Source organism: Streptopelia decaocto (assembly GCF_964273445.1).
Source record: "Streptopelia decaocto genome assembly, chromosome: 6".
Lineage (NCBI taxonomy): Eukaryota > Metazoa > Chordata > Aves > Columbiformes > Columbidae > Streptopelia > Streptopelia decaocto.
In genome coordinates this window covers 41,805,833-41,828,485 of record NC_138660.1, presented here as the reverse complement: position 1 = coordinate 41,828,485, position 22,653 = coordinate 41,805,833, and the positions used below count along the sequence as shown (strand labels likewise).

Sequence of the window (22,653 nt, the reverse complement as noted above, 5' to 3'; positions counted from 1 at the left end):
TTGCAAACAGTAAATACGTGTAACGAGCATGTAAACGTTTTTCATCTGTGTTATGTATTTGATGTTAATGGATCCTTAAGAGTTTAATGCATTTATTAAGTTGCACATAGGATTAATATTGGATGATCTGAAGGGGAACTGCTCCACTATTTTTAGTTTCTCACTTCTGCAATTAAATTAATCATGGGAGTTGTATTAGCTTGACTCTCAGGAACAGTTCTGTTTCATGTTGTTGTTGTGGTTGTTCTTTGTCAGCTACAGGAGGCAACCTGAAGTGATCAAAGCAATCACTGACTTTTAAAGTTTCCATCTAGAATTCTGCATCAGCCTGATCTTGAACAGGGAGGCTTCATATTTACCCATTTTACTTTGAAATTTTTGTTGCAGAAACTCTTCTAACCTGAATATTTATACTATTCATGCCACAGGTGTACTGAATTCCTGATATAACAAATAATTGTCCGCTGTGTGTGTTTGAGTTTTGGTGATGAAAATCTGCTGAAAAGACCACAATGAAATGCCGGTCTCCCCACTTCCTGAGGACAGTGAATTACATGCTAGTTATTTACTTTATCAGTTGGTTATTTACTTTATTTTACTTTACCCGGAGGTGGCAGTGCATCCATTGTGTTTAGGATTAAACAAACACAGAGACGCTCCTCATCTAAAGTCTCAGCTTTGCAAATATATCAGTGTTTGCTTATCTTAACTATTACGAGTAATGCCATAGTAATTGGTACCTAATATTAAACCAAATACTATTATAGGGCTGATCACACAGAAAAGATACAGAGCAGATGAAAAAGCAAGCAATAAAAAGCCGCCGGTTAATATGTTAGCTATATGTTAAATCTATATTGCACAGTCATTCTGTTGTTATAATTAGAAAATAACTTGCCTTGTTTTGAAATTCTGATATTTTGCCTCAAAATAGATCAATCTAGTGCAATTATTCAGAACATTTGCTCTTAATTGCTTTTTTTCTCTTTATGACTCTCTAACCAAAAATAAATCAATCAATAAAATAAGAAAGTTTACAAAGGTCAGGCATGAAATATGTAAGCAGTTATAACTAAAATTTGAGTTTACCTGAATGAAAAAAATAGAACTGCAGTTAACAGATATACAAATATATATTACTATCAGGTACCAACAGTGCAACCCATGGCATGACGGTGTAATCTCTGATTGATATTAACACTTAAGCCACAAATCTGGATTAAATGCATCTTACTATATTTTCCCAGACTGAATAGTTTATAAAGAATAAGCTGTAATTTCACATCCAGTTGAAAACTGCTGAGAGCAATAAAAATTTCATAGTGATGCTTAATGTCAAAACTGATACTTGTCTGGGAGACAGCACACTGCGAATGACTGATGGAACTCTGTTTCATTAAGTTATGTTCCATAAATATGGATACAGTGCTCACGATGTTTCCATATACTTTGGGTCTTGGATGTTTATTTCTTTTGTAACTTATTGAGCAAACCCAATTAGTATGTGTTTCTTCAGATTTTGTCAATCATTTAAACTTATGCTTTCAGCAGTTTATCTTTCTAATTACTTGTCTACTTCTCCCTGCCCTCCGTGGTCAGAAATGGTAATTTTTGATTTTGGGAACGTTACTATGGGCTTGAAAATTCAGTGACATTTAACAGATGACCCAGCTGTGGTAGAAGCTTAATTTGGTGCTTACACATTCTAAGGCAGTAGTGTGAATTAGCATGAGGTACAAGCCCCTGGGAAAACAGTATTTATGGAAGTTATTGTTCATGGTCTGCTGCTGAGTTTTATTGAATACAATGACCTTCATCTTTCTTGGACTTGGAATCAGAGCAAGATAGCTGAGAAGGATGGGGAGGGGAAATGACTCTCCTGCTTTTGATATCTCTTTTGCCATCTCAGATCTCAGATGGAAGTAAATAGGAATGCAGGGCAGCCCCGTGCTCTTCTGGAGAAAGGCTGCAGGCCAGGCAGCGATCCTGGGGCATCTAGATTCTCATCTGACCTTATCTACTTCCTTTCTTTTCTATTTAAGCTTGTGGCTATCGTTTTTTCTTCCCACCCCCGCCCCCATGCATTTGCTCACGTACTCAGTCACCTTTCCCTTTCTGTCTCCATCACAGGTAGTCTCCATAATGTCCAAAAGTCATTTTTCTTTCTCTTCATGCATTTTTTGCAGCAGTCACATTTTCCAGGGAAAAACACACCCTCTATTTAAAGTTATTGGAGATGTTGCATGAAAGACAGCAAATCAATAATTGAGATTTCTGCTTTGTTATTACAAAACTTTGGTCTCCTGTTTGGAAAACTGTAATAGTAGAGGGCATTGCCAGCAGATGTGGCTGGTGTTTTGATTTACACACTGTTGTATTCAGGATGACACGTCGTATTTCAGAGTCAGTAGCATATTTCTGATGAGACTTAATTATTGGTAGAGCTGCAGAGTTTCTTCGCAGGTGTACAGCTTGAGCACACTGCCTACAGTAAACGTGTTTTGGAGTTTTAATAAAATTGAGAACTTCAGAGCTATGATGTTGAAAGCATCGTGTAGCTTGGCAAATTTAAGTTCCTTTTGAAACTGCTGAGACTTCAAAATTATGTAAACTTCTGTGCATCATGTTACACAGAAAATGGTGTACTTTAGACAAAAAAGGGGGTTTATGCTTTTTTGCTAGCACTATTTTGGCATATGCAGATACATGGCATGATTAAATCAACTGTACCTCAAGTGTAAAAACTGGGTGGGCAACTCATAATTAATTATTACACAAATGTGGTTTGAGCAGGGTTATCACACCTTTCAAAACAGTGTAGTAGAAGGCGAGCAAAACTGTACAGAAGGACGTAAATTCATTTCAGTGTACAAATAAAGAAACTGTAAGGTCCGTTTGAAATATCATGCTTTGTGTATTAATAGGTGTACGTTTGGTTTTGTTAAAACCTTACTTGGTAAGAATATGATCTCTAGTAGAGATTCTTCGAATATGAGGCTTGTTTTTATGTAAGTTGGAGCCTAATTCCTGTAAATCCATGAAATGACTGTACCAAGCAGCTCTGAGAGCAAAATCAGGCCTGATTTTTATCTTGCATCACTGTATGAAAGTTTTAGTAACATAGTCCAAACTATTTTTTTTCATTATTTTCCAAAAGAGATGATATTACTAAAACAACAATTTTCCAGTGGAAAAAGTACTTAACTTCTAATTTATAAACTTGTATAGGATCGAGGTAAAGAAAATGTTTTTTAAAAGCTGCTTTTAATAACTCTTATATTCGTCTAATAAGAATTTAATTTTTGTTATTCTCTTCATGAGAAAAAGCCGTATGAAGATTTGTTGTTTATCAACTGTTAAAACAATTGTCTTTCCAAAGTGCTATTTGGAAATAATTGGAAACTAAGTTTACCTGAGTTAATTAGGCCTTTCAATGTATAACTTATTTCTCACAGATTACAATTTTTTTCAGTTTCTTGGCAGTACGGAAGTGGAGCAGCCCAAAGGCACAGAAGTTGTAAGAGATGCTGTTAGAAAATTAAAGGTAAGAAAGAATTTTTAATTAAATACAAATGGAATGTATTCTTAACTTGTTTTCACAGGTAAGACACTTTGTGTTTCTAGGTAAATTCATGAGTTCTAGAAACAGTTGCTTTTGTTAGTCTCTTCACTGGTGTGTAGTCCCTTCTCGATTACATCCGTATTATCAGATCATCTGCTGTGCAAATATTTAGTTTTCTCCTAGATTATACCGTTGTGTGTAGTATAAAGTTTAAACACCTCAATGTGTAATGATTGTTCTTTGGAAACTTTAGGGCTTCATTAATGCAAACTTAGGTAGCAACAATTTGTTTTAGCTGCCATCCTCACTTTATGGCTATTGAATGCCTCTAATGATGGCAGCCCAAAGGTGTTGCTAGAGAATTTAAGAAAGTGAACTCTTCCTTGACCAGAAAACTTGTGACTTCAGTAATGCCTGTCCTGCATTTCTCTGGGCTGTGCCTTGCTTCCTATGAGCCCCACTTAGGTGAGCTGCTTCTTGTCGCACAACACAGAGTAACCACCCGCTTAAGGTGAAGCTGGTGGTACCAAAGAAAAGGAGTGGGAATGTCAAACCACGCTGTAAGTGGGCTCAGGGGGTACTGACTGTCCCTGGCTGCTCTTCAGCAATGTATCTGATCCACATAAACTGACTGTTAGACTGGAGGTGAAGTTCTGTGACGCTGGCATGAATGTCATTCACCCTTTGGCTGTGGCGATATGTCTGGAAATAGAGCTGTAGTGAGAGAATGGGGTTTACAAACAAAGCCTATGTATGACAAGAGGCATTACTCCTTGTCCTCCACTTCTTCATATTTTGTTGGAAAAGGTCTATGTGCACAAACACCATCTATGTTCTCATGCACATAGATGGCTGAGAAAATCAGACATTTACAGTTTCTTCTTGATTGTATATTCTTGGGCACTTGAGGAGCCTGGTAGATGATTACAAAGTATCCTAATGACGGCTTAATATGCTTAAAGCCCTTTGAATGCTATGAGTTGTGGTAGGGAAGGCTCGTTTGATTTGTCTGCTAACTCACAGTGCTGTGGAATAGCACTGTTTCATGCTAAGAGCTTTTGGAAAATTAGTTTAGAAAAATGTAAAAATTGTTCGGCCCTGTATTGTGCTTTCCATAACTTTCTGAGGTTTTCGTTATTCATTTAAACAGAAGTGCCTTGGAAATGAAGAGAAAAATTTGGGAATCAATATTGAATAATTTGGCTTTGTGTTATTACCATAAAACAAAAAGGAAGAAAGAAGGCGTGAAACACTGTTCACATAGCTCAGCTTTCAAAACTGAGGTTTCCCTTGAAAAAGCTGTCCTGATAAGATTGATTAGTAATTGTGTTAAGATAATGAAGCAGAAGTTCTTTGCCATTGTTTTGCTCTACCCTTAGATATTCACTTAGTCAATTCTTAGGATGTTTTATGCCAAAAGGATTTACTCTGCTGCAGTTCATCAGACATGTTATTGCCTTGTTGTTTTCAAGTGGTTTAGGCTAACGTAAGTAGGACCTTTTTTCAGCCATCGCAGCATGCTACCAGTGGAAACAAAACATAGGGCTTTGTGTGCACCTCATCCAGTTTATGGCTGGTATTGGAGTGAAGCCTGTTGAGTTAGAAGTTTAGAGTTCATTAAAATTCCATTACCCTGAGCAAAGGTAATTCCATGCAGAAATCTGTCAAGATAATATCCTGCTATGAAGAAGTCTTGATTATGTTTTAATGGTGTTATATCAGATTCCTCCTATGTAAAGCAGCTGCTGCGTCTCTGTCACACTGGTGGAGCTCCAGGCTAACCTGGGCCCCCACTGGTCACTGGAGGCTTTTGGTGGATTGGATTGTGTGATGTGGTCCCTTGAAATCATTTGCTCTGAAAGCAGGTCCAAAAAGGTCCAAAAAAACCCCACCAAACATTTGTCAGCCTAGCACTAAAATTTAAAAGTAGAGCGTTTTTATGTGTTTTGTGTTTTTGTGGTGCTTTGGTTTATGTAGATACCTGTTCTAACTTCTTACACGTGTTCCCTAAATAAACTGCCTTGGAGATATGTGTCTGAATTGTTGCTGCCAGAATTACACTACAGGGTTTTTCAAAAAGATGGACCCAATTTGAAGTTGACTGTGACTTGAATTTGGGTCCATCTTATTGAAAGACCCTGTATTTTCTTCAAGCTCAGAAGTTTGGAGCTTAGATGTCAAATATTACATGGATGGAATGTTTAATAATCGCAAGTTTCTTAGAAAACTCTCAAAGTAATTAGAGACAACTTTTGGAAAGACTTGAAAAATCTTGGAGCAGAATTCAGAGAGCAATAAAGAGGTTTTATGTTTGAAGCAATCCTCAATTAACTGAATGCTCATTTGAACACTGGTTTATGTTCTGCATCTGAATTCTTTGAAGAGAAGCCTAGAGGAACTGGATTTTATTATTAACCACACATCACTAGCTTGTTTTTAGAAAATGTTAATTAAAATTTTTAAACCAATGAAAACAGCTTGAAAAGTAATGTATTGAAAGGCAACATATATAGTGTTTTTTAGAGTAGGAGAGTTTTTAAAAGATGTGTAGCTTGTGATGCTATATATATATTTATTATATGGATTTGGTTTTAATTACAGTGTTGTTAATTGTAATTTGTTTTTAATGAAAATTAATAGCTAGCAGAAAAACATCCTACTCTTTCTTAATATTTGGAGCTATTTCTACAAGTGGTCTGCATTGCATTAATAACTTTTTGAAGTCGTGCTCACAGTGATGTATAGACCATGAAACACTGTCGCTGTAAACTTTTTTCTTAAGCCATCATGTCATCAAACTATGTCAGAATGGACATTTGATTTAAAGAAATCAAGAGTTGTATATCAAAAGTTCTTAACTTATGCAGCACAAAGACTCCTTACTTACCAAACCTGGGTTTGTGCGAAACTTTAGCACCCCACTCCATCAACTTACTTGTACCAGCAGGTGGAGCTGATGTTCTACAGTAAAATACTAATAACTTTGAGGAAATATTTCTTTATGCTTCACTGTACTTGTTTTATCCTTAATACTACTACCACATTTTCTAAACGTTTGCTAATTTTGCTGGGTCAGTTGCAATTTGAATACAGAGTTTTTTCAAGCATCTATATTTAATTTTTCTAGAGGGTTGTCCAGTGGTTTTAGTTGGGATTTTCTCTTGTGTTTTTAAATTTCTTGGAGCTGTACTGCAGAAGAAAGAACAGAGTTGAACACTAATATTTTTAAATGTATATTTTTATTTCTAAGGTGAGATGAATTGTTCTCATAATTTATTACAAACAATTTTTTCCTTCCACTGTTCTAGACTGACTAATAAAAAATAAAAACTAAGGAAGATGGCACCAAGATGTTGTATCAGAACATGCCTACATTATTCAAATGTGTAAATGTTGTCAAATCACACTTTATTTTATAAAGTGCAATGGTTACTTCCCTTCATTAATGAAGGATATAATTTTTAAATCAAACTGTAGGAATGAATTTCGTCCTTCTCACACAGTGCTTGTCGGATTGCCAGAGGTGAGACCAGGTGGAAGGATCAACCTAACAAATGGGAACAGGCAGCATAACCAGAACACTGGTTAAAAAAGAGCATGGAGGGGTGTCAGGAAGAAACAGAAGTAAACATCTGAGTTTTGGGCTGTTCCTTTTACGGTCTTCAGAGGGACATTTTTATGAGGCCCAAACTTAAGACTGTTCTCTTACTGAACTTCCAACTCAGTTTTCTTTTCTCCTCCTGTTTTCTTCCATAAGTGAAGATGACCAGAGATAATGTAAATAGAATTAATCACTTTGAAGGCACTTGAATAAGGGTACCCGAAGTGAAGAGAGCTTCTTCACACACCTCCACCCAGGGGTGATGCTCCCCTGGTACTGCCATTTGTGGACCAGCAGTGGATATTGTTCGGAGCATGGTTTGGTGGTAAAGCTGGGTTTCATTTGTTGTCCAAAGGACAGTGGAGGGTGGAGTAAAGAAAATCTTTTCATATTGGGATAAAGAGGTTTCCAGTCAAGCCTTACAGCCATGACTCTTCTCTTTGAAGTACTGGAGAAAGCAGAATGTGTGGTTTAGGACCAGCCAAAGATGGCCTGAAGAGCAAAGCAGATCAGATGAGTTGAAGAAGGAATACCTGGTTACTCTCTCAAACAAAAATAACATATATTTTTTTTAAATACTAATTAACCCCCCCCCAACCACCACCACCACTAAAAAAAAAAAAAAAAAAAAAAAAGCCCCAAAACAACCAACAAACCAACTTTCCTCCAAAAAACCCAAACAAGAAGAAAACCTTCAGGGGATGAGAGATGGAAAGAAGACTATGCTGCATTGTTTTCTGTACTGCAGTTAACAGATCAATAGCTTTCTTCTCAGTCCAGTGTTTGTTTGGAAAATAAAATAAATCATATCCCATACAAATGCATTTCTGCAACAGCATTTTTCCCTACCCAGCTGATTACCGAGAGATTGAAGTTTGTGTATCTGTGGTCTTTTCATCCTTTCCCTCTTCCTGACAGCTATTTTTCAGAGGTTATAATTTCATTATACCCACATAAAACCTGCATGAGAGTTGGACCATAATACAACCAAAAAGGTGCTATATTGTCACTGCAAAAGAAATGGGGCATATTTTCCCTTCAGGCATCTTTCCTTATAATGAATGTTATTATGAAAGAATAGAGGAAAAGCATCTTCTCAAAGCCAGGTATGAAGCTGTCTCTCAGCTTAGACATCTACATTGCCCTCAGACATCTTTGAAGGTGTCCACGTGAAGTGCAATGTCTGATATCTCACTGGAAACCTGCATAAAAAAACCTGCAATAAAAATTGAACCTTTATTCCCTGGGCTGAAGAATAGTACACAAGTCACAGAAGCGTCTGTCTTTGGTGTTTTGAGGGTTTTTAAAATAAACTCTTGAATTGTGCAGCGAGGTGTAAATATTAAATAAAAGCACATAGTTTTGCATAGTTAAATTGATTTTGACAGAATTTATTTTAGCTATTATTTCTTTAAGTAAAGCTCCTGGCTTTTTAAAAAGCTTTTTTTTTTTTTTTCCCCTCATGTTATTTTTGCTGATTAATCCTCTCATTTCAGTTTGATAAAACTTGATGCATAAGCATTTCAAATGTAATTTTAATAAGACTCTCAAAGTATGTAATTTTTAAAACTAAATTAAACCACATAAAATAGATCTATTTGTATCTATTAATTTCCTGAAAAGATTCAAGGAAAATATTATGTTCATTCCAAGCAGTAAATAAAAGCTAACCCATCCCACTGAGATGCTTGTGCTATTATTATTGGGCCAAATCTGGGTGTTTTGCCCGAGAACAATATATGTATAAACTAAGAGCTTAAGAATTTGGCCCATCATTTCTCTTCCCAAGCCATGCTATGATTCATTATAATTGTATATCATTGTCCATTTTGATGCCAATGGGAGGCTACAGATTTTTACCCTCTTAAATAATCTTGTTACTGTGTGAGCTACAAATATTACTTTGTTTCAAATGTGTGCTGAAAGAAGAAAATAATGTTTGCAAGTCTCCTCTGTTCAGAGGTCCCTGAGGGTGCTCTGTAGGTACAAGGAATGAGTAGAAAAAATACAGAGAAGAAAAAAAGGCAAATTGGCTGATACCCGACTAAGTGTTAGGATCTGCTGTTCAAACCCTGTGCAGGTTTGGGAGGTGGCTGAACTTGACTTTCTAGTGAAGGTCAGATACCAAAGAAATGACTAATGAGTATCTGTGTGTTATCTGTTATTACCAAGAACACGGAGTGGGCAGGAAAAGCATGAAGAAAGTAACCACACCAGATTTTCTGAATTTATCTACCTTTACTTTTCAGTCACTGTATCTTAGCAAACCCTTGGTTTAAAAGCTTATTTGTCTCTCTGGATATCTCTGTTGAAGAGGTTCTTGGTTTTTTTGTTCACCATTAGCTTGGGTTTGATTTGATGGAGTTTTTTATAAGGTGAGCATGCAGTCTTCTGGTAACTTTTGGAAATATCCTGTGAGTTTTCTCTATTTTGGTAACATCGTTCTGTGCTTGAAAACCTCAGAACATACAATTTGAGTAGTTTCTCACAAGCAGCTGATGCAGTGCAGCCATTGTTGTCATCTTAAGGATCTTTTTGAAATATCCAAGGATTGCATTAATCTTCCTGATGAGAAGAGTCCACAGTTAGCAGAAAACCTTACCGTAACGTCAAAACTTTCTTAATTCCATCTTCCTAGGGTTGTCTCCCAAGAAACTAAGTCTGTTCCCATATGTATGATTTGCAAATTTGGAGTTGTAACAGAGGGGATTTATTTGCATGTAGGCAATCTGTTCTGGTTGGTAAGGTATTCTCCATGCTTTTCCCCCTGCATCAGCCTTCATCTTCTGCAAGCTTTCTCTGTAATGATTTTAGATTTTACTACAGATTATTAGTTATTTTTCTCCCATTTTTTTTCTCTTTTTCAGTCTGCACATTTTATCAGTAATTGTTTGCCTCCTGGTCATTGTTCAATAATGTCATGCTTAAGAAATAAACCCTGCTGGAATACATTAGAAGCATATCTTCCCAATGACAATTTCCTGTTTATAACTGCATCTGGAGACTAATATAACTAGCTTAACTAATACTTTCTTTGTATTGCTTCACTTCTTAAATATAATGGTGTGCAAAACTCAGTCAAATGGTTTGTCTATTTTAACAAGATGCTTTTTTTGTAAAATCCATATTGACCATAATTAATTTTGTCTCATTTATGCCTTTTGAGAGTGGAGTCATGGTAGGGTCATTTTGTTTACCCTTTTTTTAGTATTGGCACAGAATTATCTTCTGGAACTTCCTCAGTGTTGTGAGACTTTTTGACTACTTGGAGCAAGCCTTGGCCAGCTGTTCTAAAACTCATGCAAGTTATTTAGATCTACTTATTTTTAAAAGTTTTCATGTTGTAGCTGTTGTTTAGGACTCTAAGATGAATATAGTTGGAACACCAAGCATTTAATCATCATTCTCAACCTATACTATGGCTTTAACTCGGTAAAATCAAATCCTGTTTATGTCTCATCTTCGTTACTGCACAGAAATACTCATGGCATTTCCAAAAAGCCAGGGTTCACCCAAGTTGAAGGCTGTTCAGAGTTGAGGTGTGCTCCAGGATGACCTGTTGGACAGGGATATTCTTGTGCACTGCAAAGTGCACTGGAAATTGAAAAGCCCAGAGTCTCCAGGTGATCTGTGGATGTTGTGATCAAGCCATGTAATGCGTAGCAAAGCGAGCCAAGCACAGAGCCCTCTGGTACTATGAAAAGGGACCACATATGTTGTTAAAAGTTTATCCAATAAAAGGGCATAGTCAACTTGCAAATCAGAAAGGAAAACTGACAGAGTAGGGGTATTGAGTAAATGTGTCAAAATGACCTGAAAGACAATTTAAGTTTAATATTCATATTGGAAAAAAGGTATGGTAATAAAGCATTGATTGGTCTATCCCTTTTTTTTTTTTTTTTTTTTTTTTAAAGCAGAAGCCTAAGAATCAAACAGGTCGAATTGGTAGCATGAAATTTAAGTAAGATTTTTTTTTTTGAGGGGGCGGGGGTTAATTAATGTTTTTTATTACAGATTTTTTTTTTTCCTGTAGTAAATTTAAATTGCCCTAGAAAGTCAAGAAGTGTTGTTGGCCAAATGCCTGTAAACCAGTATGGTAGTGGGGGTTTTTTTGGTGTTTTTTTTGTTTGTTTGTTTTGTTTGGGGTTTTTGTTTCATTTGGTTTGGTTGTTGTTGTTTTGGGTTTTGGTTGGTTTTTGTTAGTTTGGTTTGGTTTTTAATGGAAGTATGTGTATAAGATGACTCACCTTAATTAAAATAAGGGGTCAGGGGTAGTGATTAAACTGTATTAAAAGTATATTCTAAATATGTGAGAAGTGGGCTTGAAGATAAACAGGAGTACAGGAAAATATGTCTATTGCAAGAACTATATACATGATACTGAAGACAAACAAGAAGAAGTTATCTTAGATTTGCTTGACTTTTCACTAGCTGGTTTTCACTAGTAAGTTATCATGTACAAACCTTCACAAAATACTTGGCTAATGACTGTAGCAACCTAAGCTGTTGAAATGTAAAATGAGTATTTAGATTTAAGAGTGCAGTGGTTTAGGTGGGTTTGTGTTTTTGGTGATTTTTTTGTTTGTTTGTTCATGTTTGTGTGTGTGGTTTTTTGGTTTGTTTTCTTTAAACAAACTAGTGAAGCATGTGATATTATCAGCTAATGTGGTACATTAGTCATTAATAAAATGTCTGGACAGGTCATGTTAAATGAAGTTAATAGGATTAATAATAATGTTCCTAACATCTTCAATAAGTGTGTTTTCAAAATCAGGAATAAAATTGGGAGAAAGGGAAAAAGAGGTAAATTATGTGCTTTAGGGTGGTTCTTGAAACTAGTTAATAAATTGCCATGAGCAGAGCTGCTTACAAGCAACATGAAATAAAATAGATGGAGACAGTCATACTGTGTAAAGCAGTTGAGTTCCTGGAAAGATTTCCCAAGTACCAGTTGGCACAGGAATAGGGACAGAGCAAAAATCCAAACCCTCAACTGTCACTTAAATAAATCAGTAATTAAACTCAGGGGTTTAAGTGTTTGTTCGGAAATTTGAGATACTCTGTTTATTTTATATTCAGTGTTCTGATCTAGCAGCTAGGAGATATAAAAGGATGGAAAATGTATTGAATAGGACACATTGGTAATGTGTCCTATTCAATACATTTTCCATCCTTTTATATCCCAGTTAACCCAGTAATACAAAAACTTGTCTAGCCATCATCTAGCAAACTGTTAGCAAATAAATTCTGAGAATATGATAGAAGAGGCTGACTGTTTCTTAGGTGTTTACAGCTGTAGTGCTTTCACATTAAACCTGTTGGAAAGAACTGATTTCCTCAGAGGAGCATATGGGAGGTACCTACAGTGCACGTGTACAGAAACGACTGTAGAAATAGTGGGATGTAGAAAACACAGTGATGTTCACTACACAACAACCAAGCAGGTGACAAACTGTCTGAAAGTGTTCATGTTTCTACTGTTCTAGCAATCTCATGCAAAAGCTTGAATTAAGTACATAAACAGCAGATAAAAGTTTCAAAATTTTAAAATATTTTTTGAAGGAGGAGAGAAACAACTTCAGTTGGAAGGAATTGAGAGGATATTAGAAGTAATAAAAAAAACAAAGAAAACTTACCATTAATGTGATTGCTGTTCTATTTTTCATCTTACAGTTTGCAAGACATATCAAAAAATCTGAGGGCCAGAAGACCCCCAAAGTTGAATTGCAAATCTCAATCTATGGTGTAAAAATTTTAGATCCAAAAACAAAGGTAAGAGACTAATGTATTTGTGGTGCTAAAGTAGTAATTAAATATTGGTTTAACTGTTCTAGATTTTTAAAAAGTATTATTATAAAAACCATTCAGTTGATGAAAAATTCTTCTAAAATACCATTTCTTGTTACAACGTGTGGGTGATATCTTCCTGGGAAGGTGCATGATACTCCAAAATACTGACTGTAGCTAATGTGGAATTTAATATTTTTAATCCTTTCACACCAGAACTTTTGAACTCTGAGGAAGACGAAAACACTGTGGTAAATAAATGTTAACATCCTCCTCAGAGACTTCAAAGAGGAATAATGAAATAAATATAATCAAACTAAAAAGTATTTACTCAATAGTCAGCAGTTATTAACATCTGAGTGCTCTTAAATCTTTTATAGGTATGTTGAATGTTGGGTTTGAATGAAGTGTTTGTTACTGCTGCTTAATTCTGGAGTAATTGCTACCATTCAGACAGTTATTCGGCCTTTTGAGCAAAGGTAGTTTAGTTCAAGGCTGTATCTACTTGCAACCCATTTTCAGTTCATACTCTTGATATACCACAATTCAACAGTTCATAAGCAGAGGGGGCAAGAAATATTCTTGTCAACTTTCACTGCAGTTTATGCATCTTCCTTATGTCACAGGGCAGAAGGGGTACTAAACCCTATATCCTGGTAAAAATTATTTTAAAATACCAGTTTTAAAAGTAAAAATATGTTAGTCCTCCTAACTCTTCCTACAGAGATTAACAGAAAGCTGTAGGACAGAAGTTCCTGGGGGAATAGGAATATTGTAATCTCTCAGCAATGTTGTTATTACAAATCAAATGGTCATCAACTATGAGTAGTCTTTTTATTTCCCCCACTTCATTTCTTAAAGCCACATGTAAATGTAAATTTTAATCAAGTTTTCCTTCTTTTTGCGAAATTTATAGATACTTTGGGAAATGACTTAAATTCTGTGTTATCACTGATTACAATAATTTTTTCTATGTGTTTTTGAAACAAATCACTTCCATATTGTTATAGCGGAATATTGGTTTATATTCATATGATGACTATTTGTTGTGGTAGGAAGAGGAGGCCTACTTATGTAGCAGAACTTGATTCTATACTTGGCACACAGGAAAGGAGGATTATAGAAAAGCGGTTCTGTGCTTAAATGATATAAAGTAGCTATATGGATCTCTAAACGTAAAAGAGCCAGAACAAGTGGGTGTTATTATATGTAACTGTTAAAGAGCTACAGCAGAGGTAGATTAGGAACAGAAAGAACCTGGACAAGCTTGAGAAGTGTGGGCCCTTGTGAACCTCATGAGGTTCAACAAGGCCAAGTGCAAGGTCCTACGTCTGGGTTGGAGCAACCCTTGGTATGGGTACAGGCTGGGGACGGAGAAATGGAGAGCAGCCCTGTGGAGGAAGGCTTGGGGGTAATGGTGGGTGAAAGACTGAACATGAGCCGACAATGTGCACTTGCAGCCCAAAGGCCAATCTTATCTTGAGCAGCATCAGAAGGAGCATGGCCGGCAGTTTGTTTGAGGGAGATGATTCTGCCCCCTGCTCTGTTCTGGTGAGACTCCCCTGCAGTGCTGCATCTAGCTCTGGGGTCCTCAGCACAAGTAAGACATGGACCTGTTGGAGAGTGGCCAGAGGAGGCCACCAAGATGACCAGAGGACTGGAACAGCTCTGCTGTGAGGACAGGCTGAGAGAGTTGGGGTTGTTCAGCCTGGAGAAGAGAAGGCTCTGGGGAGAGCTTGTTGTGGCCTTTCCATACTTAAAAGGGGCCTGTAAGAAAGACGGGGTCAGACATTTTTGCAGGGCCTGGTGTGACAGAACCAGGGGTTGATGGTTTTAAACTAAAGGAGAGGAGATTCAGGCCAGGCATAAGGAAGAAATTTTTTACCGTGAGGGCAGTGAGACCCTGGCACAGGTTGCCCAGAGAGGTGGTGGATGCCCCATCTCTGGAGACATCCCAGGCCAGGCTGGACGGGGCTCTGAGCAACCTGATCTGGGTGAAGATGTCCCTGCTCATGGCAGGGGTGGCACTGGATGAGCTTGGAAGGTCCTTCCAACCTAAACTGTTCTGTGATTCTATTATTAAATGTGAGGGAGATCTGGGGACGTGGGAGAAACAGGATACACAGAAGAATGACTGTAAAGGCTGAGAAAAGGAGCACAGCTGGGCAAGGGGAAAAGATTGTCCTTATGGTACCTTTTTTTGTTGAAAGTTTGTGTGCGGAGAAGGCATCTCTTGTTTATGAGCTTATAGCCATCTGGGAACCCTGGTGCTGTGCAGAAGCTTTCTTTTTTTTAATAGATAATACTTCACATCTAAACTGCATATTTTCTTTTAAAGCAAATACTGCTTTCCCATGTAATAAGCCAAATAAAATAAAATAAAATACCAAGAAGAGACTTGTTGAAAAAAAAATAGTTGAGAGAGTTTATATAAGTCTTGTCAAGCTCTCAGTTGAAGAGCATTTTTAAATAGCTGGAGCATGCTTTTTAATGGAAAGTGAAATATGGTATCTAAAATATACAACTAAGAATGTTTAAAAGCTGTTTATATTGCACCTTAAGTAAGCAATTATTTAGCTGTCTAATTTATTTCTGTGCCATGTATTTGGATAACAAAGTGATTTTATTTCTCCTTTCTAAGTTTAAGATACAAAGGTAAGGACTTATTTCATTAAAACCATTTTAATAATCCCTGTGAGACAGTGAAATCTGAAGATTGTGTGCACTTGGAAAAAAAAAAAAAAAAAAGAGTATTTTACATAATCAGTTCCTAAATTGCACAGGGACTCAAAGCAACAGTAAAACCAATTTTCTAGCACAGAAATTATTGTCCAAATAAACACTTCCAGATAAATGCTGTCCAAATAAAAACTTCCTGCTTACATTCAGTAAAAATGAGAACATTTGTTAGGAGATGAGTTTGCTAACTTCTGTTATAATTTACATACATTTTTGTGTGTTCTCATGTACAATGAGAGGCATTCAGAAATGTTACTGCAAGATGCCTGCTCTTTTGTACATGAGGAAATACAGAGCTTTACTTTGTGCATCTTTATACTAAGCAAATACAGTAATTTCTTGAAAATAATCTTTATTTTTATTTGCAGGAAGTCCAGCACAACTGTCAGCTCCACAGGATATCATTTTGTGCTGATGATAAAACTGACAAGAGAATATTTACTTTCATATGCAAAGACTCAGAATCAAATAAGCATCTGTGCTATGTATTTGACAGTGAAAAGTGTGTAAGTATGCGAGACGCTTTGAAAGAATTTGAATGACTTTTATGGAGTTTGGTCTGCTTTGAAATAAAACAGGAATGGCTAATAAAGGCAAATAGCATGCCTGTTAATTGGGGTCACTTTCATATAATCTTTAATGCCAATAACTTAGATGTATTAATTTAAAGGAGAGCCTTTTTCTTCTTTAACCTAAGGTGGTTTTGTGGGACACTTCTTACTCCCCAGCTCAATATCCTAGGCCAGGCATCCACAATGCTTTCAGAGAACAGCCTGCATCCCACCAAGCTTGAAATGTTTGCACAGATGTTTTGCAGAGGTTTCTGCAAGCCTGCGGCTGAGACAACCTCACAGGCTCTTCTGCTGGTGTGTTTGCCTCAGCCTCTCTTCCTCTTTAATTCTTTTTCTTTAAAGCAAGGTTCTCCCTTCTCTACCCGCCTCCTGCCACGTCTCTCCAGTTTGTTCATGCCATGATGCACTACCAGAGAATTCATTGCACCAACCACTGACATTCTCTCGTGTCTGAGGTAGAACAGGGCAACTGTTCAAAAATGTGCAATAGCGGAAAAAAAAACCAAAAAAACAACAACAAAAAAAAATCCCCACCACCGCTGCCCCCCCACCTCCCCCAAAAACACAAAAAAACAAGCCCCAAACCAAGCCAAATAAAGAAAATGGTGTCTGACTGAAACAGGGTTGTGTGCTTACACTGGCAGAAAGCAATTAACAAATACAAACACTGGAATCTACACCAAAAATAGATGTTTACATTTTAAAAATAATCTGAAGCCTCTCTTTTTGTTTTATTCTGAAGTAGCTGGGGTATCATACAAAGTAAATACAAAGGGGGCTTTTTTTGGTAGGAAAAGAGGCATATTCACTTTATATGCAATTATATAGCCTTATGTGTTACTTCAAAGTGTTACTGATTATTCTGCTGTTCACCTACATTGCTCCAGTGCCTTCAATAGGTACTGTTCAGAATTGCTAGGCACATCTGTTAATTTCTCTTCAAATTTATATCCTGTGGCTCTTTTTCCCACATTCCCATGATTTTAAATTGCCCTTGCAGTCTCTGAACACTAGTACCACTTTTATTCCACACCAACTCACGGTTTCTTCTTCTCTCTAACCTGGTATTTCACTTACTGTACTTCTGTCCTCTATTTCACTCTTTGTTCATTAGTACTCTCAGGTTTCAAAGGATCCTACCTCAGTTATAGCTTTCATGTCAGCAGCCTTCATCCTTCCAAGAAGACAGGACTGCCTACTCCCAGGATTCATTATACTTTTACTAACAAAAACCGTTAGTCTCTAAAGCAGTCCAGCAGTCCAAGTTCAGCTTTTTTGGTCCAATTCAGTTAATATTTTTTTTTTGTTGTGTGTGTGTTTTTTTTTTTTGTGTGTGTGTGTGCTTTTGTTTGTGTTTTTTGGTGTTTGGAGGGGGTTTTTTTGTTGTTTGTTTTTGTTTTGTTTTAAGAAAGGTGGCTGTATGGGTTTTTTCACAGTAAAAGGATAGAGGGGTTAATTTCCCATTCTTGTAGAACAAGGGTGTCAAACTCATTTTCACTGGGGGCCACAGCAGCCTTGCAGTTGCCTTCAAAGAGCCAAATGTAATTTTGGGCCTGTGTAAATGTAGGAGTAGTTACTTGTTGCATGCCTATTTTTACCACTGTTATTTTTAAAGTAGATTTTCTGTCCAAGTTGTATATATGCATCATAACATATGATGCAAATACCCATAGAACTACTAAATTATTACATTTTTCATATATAAATGCAAATTCTGTTTGGTTGGATTTTTGTAATCAGAAGTGCTTGCACAGATAAATACATTTATCTACACTTTTTAGTGTAGGACTTCTAAAAACAAATATGGAAATCCAAATGTAAAAGCAATAGGGGTCACAACATCCGTTAACATGAAAACATTAATCCATTCAAACAAAACTAATTTAATTTAATGATTGAAAAGCCTGTATTTGCTTCAGAAATCATCAGGAAAATAAATACTGTGGCATACTCTCTGTATTTACAGAAATTAAAGGCATAGTTTATGCCAAAAGTTAGCTAATTGTGTTCTCCCTGTTCAGTTTCCCTTCTTTATCTGCAATATTTTTTTTAAGTTGCTTTCATAGCATTTTCTGTGAAGATATATTGCTGTAGAGTGTTTGCCGTGTTGCTTTATGGTGTTGAGTTCGTGATGGATGAAGATGAACGTGATAGATGATATAAAGTATTTTGTGATCATCTGAAATGAAAGTAATCCTATAAAATATTCTTAATATACTAATTTCAACTTATGTTTTATGTAAAGGCTGAAGAGATAACTTTAACAATTGGTCAAGCATTTGACTTAGCTTACAGGAAATTTCTGGAATCTGGTGGAAAAGATGTTGAAACAAGGAAACAAATTGCAGGTTTACAGAAAAGAGTAAGTTCTGAACTATGTTTTTTAAAGAGATAAAAGAACATGCTACTGTATTTGTGTTATCTGCTCTCTATGACAGCATAACTTGCATAATTTACTCTGATTGCTAAGAATTGCAACAGATGCCAAAAAAAAAAAAGACCAGATAACTGAAAAATAGTATTTTATGTTTTGCTGTCTTGCAAGGTCATTAAAGAGTAAAGCAAGGTTGCAATATGGAAGATACAAAAATGTAATTATTTTTTGTAATTAGATAACTAGTTCAACATTGGTGCTAAATCACCAGGTCTCTGATAAAACTTACTTTCAATGGATGCTGTTGTTGAAATGAATTAATATCCCAATAGCTGTTGCAATAACCACTTGCTTTGTAGATTCAAGAATTAGAAACTGAAAACACAGAACTGAAAAATAAAGTTCAAGATTTGGAAAACCAGTTAAGAATAACACAAGTACATGCATCTCCAGTAAGTACATGGCCATAACTCTTATGTCTGAAGTTACTCTAAATTTATAATCATTATGTTATGATTATTAGCATCTGTGCTGTCCAGTGATTATGATTAACATATGGTGATCACGTAACATATCTGTTGAAATTCAATATTGGAGCGAGATTGTGACAAGCCAACAAAAGTGCAAATTGTGCTCTCTGAAATTGTGGTTCTTTAATCCCCTTGTCATACCTATTTGTTGCTGCCCAAAGACAGTAAGTGCTCCTTCTAGTAGCCATGTAATCATGCTCCCTCAGGACAAAGAGCTCTGTTCAGCACTTCAATGATCCAGTTCAAGAATCCTACTTCAGATTTTTCGGGGAACTTCCTGTCACAAGTGGATTGTCACAACTGACATTTTCCAAATGACTTTTAAAAAAACTTGCATGTCTCAAAGGAGTCATTAGGCCTCAGAAACTAACACTGGGTGGGTACATAAAAATGAGGAACCACAGGTTCCTCATAACTGGAAATTTCTAACACTTTCTGCAGTTCCTAGAGATGATCGTGATCATTTTTAAATGGCTGACTGACAGTTAGTTATATCTAGTCAGGACTTCTAAAAATGCAGGTTACATTGCGGACTGATCCTAATGACTCCCCTCTTCTTATGAGTGTATTTTACCTGTACAGTATCAGATAACTGTGAAAATTAACTGAATTTCTTACTGTATATAGAGCAAAATCTCAAAAAAAGAAGCGCTGCTTTTAAGGTGTGCATTTTAGGCCACCTTATTCCTGCCCTGGATGTACACAATTTCACCTCAAATGGATGTCTATAAATTTGGGCAGTACAGAAGTATGTTTACAACAATGATGACAGTTTTTCAATAGTTTCTATACACTCCCTTGGTATTGATTAGATGGTTGCTCCCAAGAGGAATTGTCGTTTAATTTCACTGCAATCTATTTAGAGGAGAAAGCACCATAAATTATAAATACTGCATCACTTCCACAGCGAAAATGATAAGTTTTGGATGTCTTCTCATTTGTGAAGCATTCCATGAAAGGTAATAAACTTTAATGCTAGATTTAAAATCAATTTAGTCAATTCTTTAATCTTTTATTTTCCGTAATTAGGATGGGAGCTAGTTTGTTTTTATTTATGAAAATAATAACTAAATGTATCTTCAATTAAACAGACTCTTAAGTCTCTCATGATAAAAGCATTTCTCTTTTGTTTAAATTAGTGAAGAACTCAGTAATTGCATTTAGGAAAAAAAACTTAAAGTATCAACAATGACCAAAATATTTCCTGTGGTGTGTATAGTACACGTTTATTTGGTCTTTTAAGACCTTACCAAGTAACATCATTCAAGTAGGGCTGTTTTAAACTAGTTTGTGTACATTGTAAATAAAAGCTCTTAATTGTGCTAGCATAACAGTAAGTACATAAAAGTGCAACAACTAAGTTGAAAATAAATGAACAGAGTAGAGGTTATGAAATGACTTTTCAGTGCAAGGAAGAGAAAGCATAAATATTTTTGAGTTAGTTTATTAGTACTTGGAATAGCAGTTTTGGTTATATGTAGCTGCTCTTCTGCTATGTGAGCAACAAATATGTATGAAAGAAAGAAATTACAAATAATTCATAAAAGAATTGATTGCCTGTTGTAGTTTGCAATTAGCTTTATATGCTTTTATTTCAAATCAGCTATCATTTCAAACATTACTTTGCCAAGTTTCAACTCCTACTAGAAAAAAGCAGAAGCAGTGCAAATAATGTTTTCCTCTATTTCTACATAATTTCTGTGATGTAAAATAACACTTTATTTTTTAATGGTTATTAGAGATTTGGGGTTTTTTTCTGAATTTAAATTTACAACTTGTATCATGTTAAAAATATATTTTCTGCTACTGCTCTCTTTCTTCAAAACTAGCAAAGAAAAATCACCAGTTCTATCTTGTGATCATTTTGTCAGAGTAACTTTTTCAAATCTGCTGATAATATTTTGTTAAATACTGAAATAAAATAGCTTGCATAAATGAAGCGGAATATCCAACATGGGGGATAATACCCTATCTGAGTTACTTCCTAAGCACTTCTGCTTAGATTGGGGAAAACTTGCTTCCCAGCAGATATTCTTCATGTTACATGCTGTGAACATAACATGGTCATTCTCGTAATTTGTAAAACTATAAAGTTTAGGTTTTTTCAGAGCTCTCATGTTACTGAATTATAGAGATGCCAGTGCCATGCTAGAAATTTCTGAAGCTTTTTTAGAGATAATAAATAATTTGATTTATTTGTATTTTGTTAATTTGATACAGCTATAACTCCTTATCTGTCAGTCCAGTTTGCTGTTACTCTGTATGATCAATGGAAAGTTTCAGCCCTTGTACTTGATATCTGATATAAGTACATGTGCCCTTAACTGACATCACAGTAATTTGTAAAAAATTGTTCAGTTTCACAAGCCAACAACAGATGGTTATAAATTTGCTTCTGTTAATAGTATCTTGGATTTTCTTATCTTATGCTTTCCTTTTTGCGTTTGGCTGTTCACACAGTGTTTGTACTTTCTCAAGCTTTGCCACGTGCTGAAATGACTTTCCTGCCTTACCGGTTGTTGACTGTGCTCTTGAAGTGCTTAACGTGTGGTCGCTGAGACACTGGGGAATCAGCTTTAGCACTTCAGAAGGCAACAGACACCAACTGATGTCATTGTCGTGCTTTATTTGCTAAAATACAGGTTTAGGACAGAATGTCTTTCCCCCTTGTCAGGAACTGAGAAACCATGGTATCATTTCTATGCAATACCAGTCTGTCATTTCTTTACTCCTGCTTCTTCCTTGTCAAGATGTTGGTGTCTTTAATTATTCTAGACACATCAGTCTTCACATAAATTTTTAATGAAAGAAATAGGTAGAAAATACCTTCAGAAATTCCAAGTTTGATTATTTTTGTAGTATTTCACTGACCCTTTACACTTTTTTTTTTTTCAAAAAGCCATTTCTCTTTTTCCTGAGAGTGAAGCTAAAGCTTAAGTCCTCTGAGTCCCAGATCATCTTCCAATAAGCAAGACTAGGTTACATCTCCTGTTCTCACTTCAGCATCAAAAAGAAAATAGAATTTGAGAGCATCTTTAAACTGTGGCATGCATTATTTCTAAGCAGATATATCCAGACTGTCATTTAAAATAACATTTTCTAGCTTCCTGTTGACATTTGAAATGGGTTTGCTAACTGAATATAAAGATGTACATAAAGGCATTTGCTGGAATTCATGCTCAAGATCAAATGTAATACTATCAAGACTTAAAATTCAGTTTCTCTTTTGTTTCCAAAATATTTTTTAAAATATTTTTCTGTAGTTTATGAAAGATGGTACCTTGTATATGTGATGCTCAAGAGCAAAACAGATAAACCATGCTGGTCTCAAAATGTTAGTTTACTGACAGATTTTCTTCTCTAACAGGTATATTCACATATTGAACTCTTGAGTAATAATGTAGAACAATTTATTTGCAAAATACATTCCTAAAACATCTTAATTTGCTATTCTCTGACATCAAAATGTGTCAAAAAAATTTTACACA

The 22,653-nt window shown here is 35.9% G+C and overlaps 1 protein-coding gene across 5 annotated transcripts in view; it reads left to right on the top strand.

The window, feature by feature from the left end:
* GULP1 (GULP PTB domain containing engulfment adaptor 1) overlaps positions 1-22,653 on the top strand; it is a 157,707-nt gene that overhangs the window by 113,638 nt on the left and 21,416 nt on the right. For 4 of the 5 annotated variants that reach the window (XM_082056930.1, XM_082056926.1, XM_082056928.1 and 1 more), the window contains 5 exons: positions 3,473-3,544; positions 12,837-12,935; positions 16,058-16,195; positions 18,507-18,623; positions 18,995-19,087. In XM_082056930.1, the coding sequence (XP_081913056.1) occupies positions 3,473-3,544; positions 12,837-12,935; positions 16,058-16,195; positions 18,507-18,623; positions 18,995-19,087 (519 nt within the window). The remainder of the gene's footprint in view (positions 1-3,472; positions 3,545-12,836; positions 12,936-16,057; positions 16,196-18,506; positions 18,624-18,994; positions 19,088-22,653) is intronic. The other variant, XM_082056929.1, reaches the window with a different exon arrangement.